The sequence below is a fragment of the Pinus tabuliformis genome, chromosome 7, assembly GCF_031772625.1.
Source record: "Pinus tabuliformis cultivar Carrire ecotype Pingquan chromosome 7, CPIR1, whole genome shotgun sequence".
In the NCBI taxonomy this organism is placed as follows: Eukaryota; Viridiplantae; Streptophyta; class Pinopsida; order Pinales; family Pinaceae; genus Pinus; species Pinus tabuliformis.
In genome coordinates this window covers 1,591,500,229-1,591,509,498 of record NC_142293.1, presented here as the reverse complement: position 1 = coordinate 1,591,509,498, position 9,270 = coordinate 1,591,500,229, and the positions used below count along the sequence as shown (strand labels likewise).

At 37.6% G+C, this 9,270-nt stretch overlaps 1 protein-coding gene across 1 annotated transcript; it reads right to left on the bottom strand.

The window, feature by feature from the left end:
* Window positions 1-3,652: 3,652 nt before the first annotated feature.
* LOC149254189 (plasma membrane ATPase 3-like) lies at window positions 3,653-7,504 on the bottom strand. Its single transcript, XM_089454717.1, has 12 exons — window positions 7,423-7,504; window positions 7,216-7,335; window positions 6,697-6,794; window positions 5,738-5,876; window positions 5,439-5,573; window positions 5,108-5,287; window positions 4,804-4,923; window positions 4,569-4,691; window positions 4,337-4,441; window positions 4,088-4,232; window positions 3,832-3,996; window positions 3,653-3,720 (listed from the first exon to the last, which is right to left on the bottom strand). The coding sequence occupies exons 1-12, from the start codon at window positions 7,474-7,476 to the stop codon at window positions 3,653-3,655; spliced, it is 1,452 nt and encodes a 483-aa protein (XP_089310843.1). The 5' UTR covers window positions 7,477-7,504.
* Between the last annotated feature and the right edge of the window lie 1,766 nt (window positions 7,505-9,270).

Here is a 9,270-nt window from a genome sequence, read left to right as displayed (position 1 = left end):
TTTCCAACCATCGTCTCTATTGAGATTGCTTGGTCTCTTTTCGATCTCAAGCGCTTCCCTGAATTTTCGATGATGGAAATGCGAAACCCTAGCAATAACACTGGCTTCTTCAATACAAACATGATGATTGGTTTTCTCCGCATGTTCAGCCAAAGCGGAAGACTTAGATCTCCTGTGCTTCAGATCCGCTGCGTGCTCGCTAATCCTCTGATTAATGGAACGACCAGTCTCCCCAATATAGGGGGTCCCACAGGAACAGGGGATCATATAAACACCCTTCATATCTTTAGGGTCGATGGGGTCCTTCACCGATCTGAGGGACGAACGAATGGTGTTCAGGGGCCTAAAGGACACAGGGATACTATGCCTCCTGAGAATCCTACCAATTCTATCAGTGGTCCCTTGAACATAAGGAAGATGGACACCAGGAACATGATCTTTTGGTTCTCTTTTCGCCAGAAAATTCTTGGAAGCTTTAAGAAAAGCCCTATGACCCATGTATCTACTGTAACCATTCTCCACAAAGACATCCAGCAGATGGGATTTTTCCTTCTCAAAGCTCTTCTTGTCCGAGATCCTCAAGGCCCGAGTAGCAAGGGTACTGAGAACACCCATCTTTTGAGCCGGGAAATGGTGGGAATTGGCATGAAGATACATAAGAACATGTGGGGTTGCAATGGGTTCCCCCCTTTCCCCTGTTGTTGCTAATCTGTTTATGGAAGATTTTGAGTCCAAAGCTCTGAACTCTTCCCGTCTCCTTCCTAAGCTTTGGAAGAGATATGTAGATGACACTAATGTCATCTGGTCTCATGGCCAGGATGAGCTTGACCTCTTCTTTGATCATCTTAACAGGCAGTCCGCAGCCATTAAGTTCACCAAGGAGCAGGAAGTTGAGGGATGCCTCCCTTTCCTTGATATCCTTATTTCTAGGAATGATGATGGTTCCCTAGCCCATCAAGTTTTTCGAAAGAAAACTCATACGGAACAGTATCTTCATGCCAATTCCCACCATTTCCCGGCTCAAAAGATGGGTGTTCTCAGTACCCTTGCTACTCGGGCCCTGAGGATCTCGGACAAGAAGAGCTTTGAGAAGGAAAAATCCCATCTGCTGGATGTCTTTGTGGAGAATGGTTACAGTAGATACATGGGTCATAGGGCTTTTCTTAAAGCTTCCAAGAATTTGCTGGTGAAAAGAGAACCAAAAGATCATGTTCCTGGTGTCCATCTTCCTTATGTTCAAGGGACCACTGATAGAATTGGTAGGATTCTCAGGAGGCATAGTATCCCTGTGTCCTTTAGGCCCCTGAACACCATTCGTTCGTCCCTCAGATCGGTGAAGGACCCCATCGACCCTAAAGATATGAAGGGTGTTTATATGATCCCCTGTTCCTGTGGGACCCCCTATATTGGGGAGACTGGTCGTTCCATTAATCAGAGGATTAGCGAGCACGCAGCGGATCTGAAGCACAGGAGATCTATGTCTTCCGCTTTGGCTGAACATGCGGAGAAAACCAATCATCATGTTTGTATTGAAGAAGCCAGTGTTATTGCTAGGGTTTCGCATTTCCATCATCGAAAATTCAGGGAAGCGCTTGAGATCGAAAAGAGACCAAGCAATCTCAATAGAGACGATGGTTGGAAAGTCAGTAGGTGTTGGGTCCCAGCCCTCTCTGCCTAGTCGTTTTTTTGTCCTTTTTGGTGTCTTTGATCTCTATTTTCTGATTTATTTATTGTATTATTCTTTTGGTATTCCTATTACTGCTTATTGTTTATTTTTAAGGGCCTCCATGTAACTAATTTTCATTTCTAATTCTTTACTCCTTATATCTAATTTCAAATCTATCATATTTTCCTTTTGATTTCTTTATTACCTTTTATTAATTATCATTAGTTTATTCATTTAGCTTATAGCCTAATTAAAATTTTTAATAATACTTTTATATGAAATTAATTTATTCATTACTATTACTAATTTTCCTTTTAAATTAGTAACTAACTTAAAAAAAAAAAAAAAATAATAAATAAATAAATAAATAAATTTAACCTTGATTAATGTTCATTTTAGTAATACTTTTAAATAGGAATTTATTTTCTTCATTTAACCAATTATTATTTAACTTATAAAGTTTTGTAGGTCTCATTTTTATTCATTAGGTCATTTAATTAACTAATTTTCCTTTTAATTATTAATTAAATTATGATTTTTATTATTTATTTTGATTGTCTTTATTTCTAATACTTTTAAATTAAAATTATTTATATTTTTTGAGGCTTTTATTTGACTATTTATTAATTAACCTATAGTTTTTAATTATTAAGTTTTGATTTTCTTTATTTCTAATACTTTTAAATAATATTATTTATATTTTTGAGGCTTTTCAGGGTCATTTATTTAACTAATTATTAATTAACTTATAGTTTTTAAATTATTAGGTCCTTAATTTATATTTTTAAGAATTAAAATATTATAATTATTTTTGACCCCTGTACTTGAGTCAAACTAGCCGTTAGAGATGATAGCTGTTGGAGGCTCAGCTCAGACTATTTAACATGAGGAGCTAGATCTGTTTCTTCAACTTGTCCTGACGATGAACCACACTAGTTGGTTCGAAACGCGTCGACAAATGAAATTCTATGTGATATGCGCCGAAATCTTTCTTTAACTTGTTATTGATAACATCTTAAATTTATTTGGAAAATTTAGTAAAAGAACAAATTATAAAAAAGATTAGTAATTTTAATTTATTTGCAAAGTTAAATACATAAGTTTTAGTTCGACTTCATTTCAATGATATATTAGGTTTCTTATTCATTTAATTTTCACTCGTTTACATTTAACTCACGCTTATTTTTATTATGGAAAATTTCTCACTTATAAACAAGGAGCCACTGCCGTGGCAGTAGTCCCTACCGGGGTCTGCAGGGAATTGCAGAACTTGGAAAAGTTGGCCTGGCGGAAATTGTCCCAAGTCTGGAGAGGATGGGAGGCAGAGGTCAAGGAATAAATGGACTGAACCACAAATAAGTAATTCATATAAGTCGCTCAAGGCAGGCAGGTACTCTCAGCCGTAAATCATTTCACAGTGGATGCAAATATTACATAGTAACAAAATAGCTATGGGGCCAGTTTCTTGACTGGCCTACATGCTGCAGAGCAGCGACCATTTGCATCCATCTGTCCAGGTATGACAAGAACGATTATGAACTTAAAGAAGCTTTATTTGAATGAAGATGCTAAACAGAAATGCACAAAATCATTTAGGAACAGGGTTTGGAGATACAAAGTGATCGAATTCAGCCCTTTCAATAATGCTCAACCACAAATAAACATTTTGTTCAATCTTGACTGAAAAATTAATTGCCTAGACTGAAAAATATCTTTAAATCTTAAAACCAATAATTCATATAAATCGATCTTTAAACCTTATAACCAGTAATTCATATAAGCTTTAAATCTTAAAACCAATAATTCATATAAATCGATCTTTAAACCTGAAAACCAGTAACTCATATAAGTCGCTCAAGGCAGGCATGTACTCTCAGTCGTAAATCATTTCACAGTGGATGCAAATATTACATAGTAACAAAATAGCTATGGGGCCAGTTTCTTGACTGGACTATGTCAGAAGCACTTCTTGCTGCATCAGTTGCATCAGCAACAACAATTCCTATGTCTGCCTTCTTTAGCCTGCAATCGTTTAACAATCTCGTACTTATGCTCTGCAATGACCAGTCAAAATCAGGAAGGATATGGAATCAAACACTAATTAAGGAAATGAAAAAATAAAAGTATCTGAAAAAACACAGAAGTAAAAGATAATTGTTGCTCACCAGGGAAAACACCAGCAAAACCATTAGCCTTCTCTATCAGTTCATCAACTGGCGAAGCTGCAATTGATTCATCTTTGTCCTGACCTAGTAAAGAGGATGATGGATACATGTTTGTACCCATGCCCAGTCGGCGACCTGTCTCCTTGGCAATAGCTAATTGATCTCCTGATGAACATTTGCAAGTAAATAGTTAAATGTCGGCTCGCTGCATTACAAAAACAGTAGTGAAACTGATGACACCATAACCTCACCATACCTGTGATCATTTTGACATTTACACCAAGATTAAGAGCCCTTCTGATTGTTTCAGCACTGTCATGGCGTGGGGGATCAAAAAGAGGCATCAATCCAATAAAATGCCAGGGCCCTCCTGGACTCTCCTTCCTGCCCTCTGGAACTTCCTGCAAACATTTTGAGATAGCTATAAAGATATACATAATCAACAAGAAGAACTTACTGGGAAGATTCAGCCCACAGATAAAGCAAAAGAAGCCATATTATTAACCTGATATGCAACTGCAAGAGAGCGAAGTCCTCGTTTAGAAAACTTGTCAATAACTGTATGAACTTGCCGGTCAATTTCTGGCTTATTATGTGCGAGTTTAAGAATCTAGCATAAAGTATTTGGTCATTTCAGTTTTAATAGAATGTGTACAAATAAGTTTTGAAGCACTTTCTAAACAATACAGCCCATTACCAAGCCTAATGAAGAAGGTCAAACATCCAAAGAACAATACCTGCTCTGGAGCACCTTTACTAACTCGATGCATTTTCCCTTCATTGTCAATATAAGTGAGAGCTGTCCTCTTGTCAGTTGGATTAAAAGGAAGAAAATGGACCTCTTGAATGCCTGCCCACGCCTTTTACATCCATGGATATTAAAACCCACAACAAAAGATACAAATCAGTAAAATAAGCATAGGCCTGCTTATCAACTAAAATTTAATATGATGACATAAAAAAAATACTTGCCTCCTTAGGATCCGCAAGCATCCCAACAATTGTCGCATCAATGGCATCTTGATTCTCTGTTCTGGATGCTCTTGCAGCCATCAGGACAACAGCATCCTTGTCATATCCTTTCGTGAAAACCTATTCATGACAACAATTAGTAATTGATACTTGTTTGAAGGAAACTAACAGTACTGGATCATCCAATATTACCACGGACCCTAACTAGCCAATTTGGTACAACTGCAGTATCACCAAAAATTATGTATTTATGAAATAAGAGAAAGGACAAAAAAAGAATCAGAAGTCCAGAATAAATACCAACCTTTTGGAAGTGGCCAACTTGGTTTGTACTGTCCACAATATGTGCTGCTTTACCAAAAAAGGTATGGACCCCAGTAGCAATGACAACACATTCAAGTTCACCCTGTTTGCAAGTAGAGCCAGAATAAACCCCATCGTCAGGACCCTTTGTTACTGGTAATGACTCACCAGTGAGGGCAGACTACACACATTCAAAAATATTGTCATAAAACGTGGCTCAGGAAAAGTACCAAAACAGTCGAAGTTAATCCCAGAAACCATATAAAAGCATACCGAAAATTCCAGCACTTGTAATCAGAAATAAGAAGTAAAGAAAAGGATTGGATTAAGACCTGATCAATCTTTAAAGGATCTCCTTGAAGAAGATGCGCATCCGCAGGAACAATATCTCCAAGTTTGATGCTGATTATGTCACCAGGAACAAGCACCGCTGCATCTTCTTCACTCCATTGTCCATCTCTGAGAACCTGTTAAGTTCAAAGTCTTAAGTCATTGACTAAGGAATTTAAAACTGCAGCACCCATGATCTTAAGAGGATTCTGAACATCCAATTGCATGCTTCCCCGCAAAACCAAGGATAGAAAACTGAAAATATCGGGGCTGCCACTCATACAAAAGATAGTGAACAGACCTTGCTCTTTGGAGCCAGCCGAGTCATCAGTGCTGCAGCAGCATTGCCAGCATTGTTTTCCTCTATGAAACTTATGGTAGAGTTTATAACAAGCAATGTTAGAATACCAACAAAATCTTGCCAGTCAGGAGGTTTTCCTTGCAAAGATACAATTTACATGATTAAAGCCTCAACTAAAAAGAGCGGATAGGGTATGCCCTGACTGATACTGGCTACAAGAGAGAAATATTGTGACACGGTAGAACAAGAAGCCATCTTCTTTTCCGATAATATGCACAGGAACCATAAGGATGAAGTAATACTGTGAACTACTAAAAATACAATAGAGGGGAATGATATCCAATGGGAGAGACCAAATGCCACACTACTATTTACTATCAAACGAACACAGAAAACATTAGCAACAGTACTAGCAAATATTATTAATGATGAAAAAAAAAGAATAACCATGACCAATTTGCCAAAAAAATACAATTATCGGAAGGAATGGCCAAACTTTAAAGATATGTGTTTAGTTCATGGATTGATCAATGGGGGTATATTATCCAAGCATGTTGAAGAGTCAAGACAGGTAGACAGACATGTTTGATAAACTAAATGCACACATTGTAGGCCCGAATAGGAAAAGCCCTTGCAGAGAAGAAAACACCATAGAAAAAAAAAATAGAACATATAAAAGTAACAACATGATATTTGTGGTGTAAATAGCCAAGAGTTTTCAAAAACAGAGAAAATATGGCATTAGCAGTATAGCAACAGTTGTTTTACCAACGAGAAAGACAAATCACTAGTAATGACTGAGACTGCAAAGAGACGAAGAACTCGAGATAGAAAAATGATGAGTGCAGCGACTGTGCTGACAAAATATATAGAACTAATTACATGCTATTAGAAATGAAGCTTGATAGCTGCTTTATAATATAATCAACGAGGGGAATTAGAAGTGTATGATGCTTACTCCTCCATTCGCCATAGCAATGGCCATCACAGCTGCGGCTTCCATAACCCATGATAAGGGGTTCCACATAAAACCCAAAAACTTGAGAAATTTGCTTTCCTGCGCACCCAAAAGATGTCATGGAGTTAAATTTAATCAATTCTTGACAATGTTCAAGTACTCCGCATAAACCCCAAGTGCATGAACCTCTTGGCATAAGCTATGACAAAGGATCCCTCATCGGAAGCCTAGGCAATATACTTTCCTGTAGCCTAAAGATTTGATGTTGCAGTATAAGCCCGACCAAGCTAAGAAAACGTATTTATTTTAAAGAACGATATAAGCCATGGAAATTACACTGTGCCTGTTCATATCTCTAACCGTGAAAGAAATCGCTTCACAGTAGAACCAAAGAATTTGCTTTACTCTGCATACCTCAAGGCTCAAACAGCCTTAGAAATTCAATTCCCCGTAGATCTCAAATCCCAGCTCAACTCCGGAACTGAGCTCAAAATTAGAAATATGTCGAAGCTACCCTTACCTTTTTCTCTTTGAGCTTGTTGTATCCGAATATAGTGAGCCTCTCCTGCGCAGCTTGGCTGCTCAAACCCTCCTTGCTGCATCTTAGATTCTCAAAAACCTCCTCGATGGGAATATTTTCCTGCATTAACAAACCTCACAAAATCAATCTCAAAGCTCCACAGAAACAACTGGTAAAAGACTCAAAAGGCATTCAAGTCCTCTTTACCAAATCCACAACTTCTTTGTTAATGGCTTCCAGAGTCGCAGCCTTGTCACCCATTTCCGCAAATCGGGTTTACTCACCGCCCGACGCCCACAAGATACACACATGCAATCTAGCGATCAATGCATCACCGATAAATAGGTCCCTGTGGAGGCTGTTGCAGAGCTGGTTACAAAGCTAACTAAGGAATACAGGGTTGATCCAAAAAAGTTTAATATCTAGAATCCAATAATGCCTCCTTTGGATTATGGTATTCCTTGTCGTATTCCAATGGGGCTTATCAAGGACACCCTACTCGTTGTGGGGTTGGGTTGGTCCTCCATTTAAACTTCTCACACGTTTTACTTATATGATATGCTCCTGGGCCTGGTTCAAATTCTAAATCAGAGTTTGCAGCTCTGTGGGCACTTATGAAATTGCAGATTGGTCTTTCTAAGATTCAGATTCTGGGAGATTCCAAGTTGGTTATCCATTGAGCAAATAAAAAAGTTGTAGTGCAAAATGCAAGGTTGTAACCCATTCTTTTTCAGATCACGGAGTCAATTCAGAAGCTTGAATGGTCCTCCTTTTTCCACATTTATAGAGTGCTTAATGTAAAAGACAATGAGCTATCGAAGGAAGCTTGGACTCTCCATGATGGGTGCTTTATAATCCATGAATTTACTTTAGAAAACACTTGATTCTTGTTATTTTATAAATTGACTCTTCAGCATTAGTTTACTCACATTAACTTTTTGGTTTGGTTACAACATTCAACATAGTGAATTCTAAAGATGACAAAAAACTAATCTGAATGTTGTCAGAATCTTCATGGCAAAAACCTAATCTGAATGTTAACAGATTACTAATATTTATGGCAAAAAACTAACAACATTCAAGATAGTGAATTCTAAAGATGACAAAAAACTAATCTGAATGTTGTCAGAATCTTCATGGCAAAAACCTAATCTGAATGTTAACAGATTACTAATATTTATGGCAAAAAACTAATCCGAATGAAAAGGAGTTTCTGAAAATGAACATTTTCTCATGCTTGGCCTCAAACTCTTCATGGACTATGAAGCATGGCAAAAACCTAATCTGAATGTTGACAGATTACTAATATTCATGGCAAAAACCTAATCCGAATGAAAAGGAGTTTCTGAAAAATAATACTGTTTGTCATTGTGCAAACAATTTGAGGGCATAATTGGTACAGGTATCAGACAATCACAGCATGATCTCTAAAGAGTACTGCAATATAAGTGTAGGGTTGCTTATTGAAAAGAAGTGATCACCATTTTTGGAAATCATGCACGAAAGGATATAGCACCCATTTTTTGAAAATTGAAAATTGTACTATTCGTTTCTGAGAGGGTGAACATTAAGGTATGGTTACGAATTTGCTGACCATGGTGACGCAGCGTAGGCGCACTTGAGAAATGCACCAATAAGTGATAAGATGCCTTAAGAGCATTTAACAAGAAACTGGGGCATAAACCACCACAATATAGTGAGGGTTAGGAAAAGGAGTTTCTGAAAATGAACATTTTCTCATGCTTGGCCTCAAAATCTTCATGGACTATGAAGCATGGAAAAAACCTAATCTAAATGTTGACAGATTACTAATATTCATGGCAAAAACCTAATCCGAATGAAAAGGAGTTTCTGAAAAATAATACTGTTTGTCATTGTGCAAACAATTTGAGGGCATAATTGGTACAGGTATCAGACAATCACAACATGATCTCTAAAGATTTGGGAGCCTGGAATTTTGCCCAGCTATAATTCCCCTGTAATCGTGGCACACACCAAATCCCGTCCTTAACAACCACAGATCTGAACCAGAAACGACGGAGCCTAGGCACAGAA

Excerpts from the sequence above, each read along its gene's own strand:
- LOC149254189 (XM_089454717.1), bottom strand. The coding sequence starts at position 7,476 with ATGGGTGACAAGGCTGCGACTCTGGAAGCCATTAACAAAGAAGTTGTG. Across the intron at positions 4,924-5,107 it reads AAGTTGGCCACTTCCAAAAG|GTTTTCACGAAAGGATATGA; the intron begins GTTGGTATTTAT and ends TGTCATGAATAG. Across the intron at positions 4,233-4,336 it reads CTCTTGCAGTTGCATATCAG|GAAGTTCCAGAGGGCAGGAA; the intron begins GTTAATAATATG and ends AAATGTTTGCAG.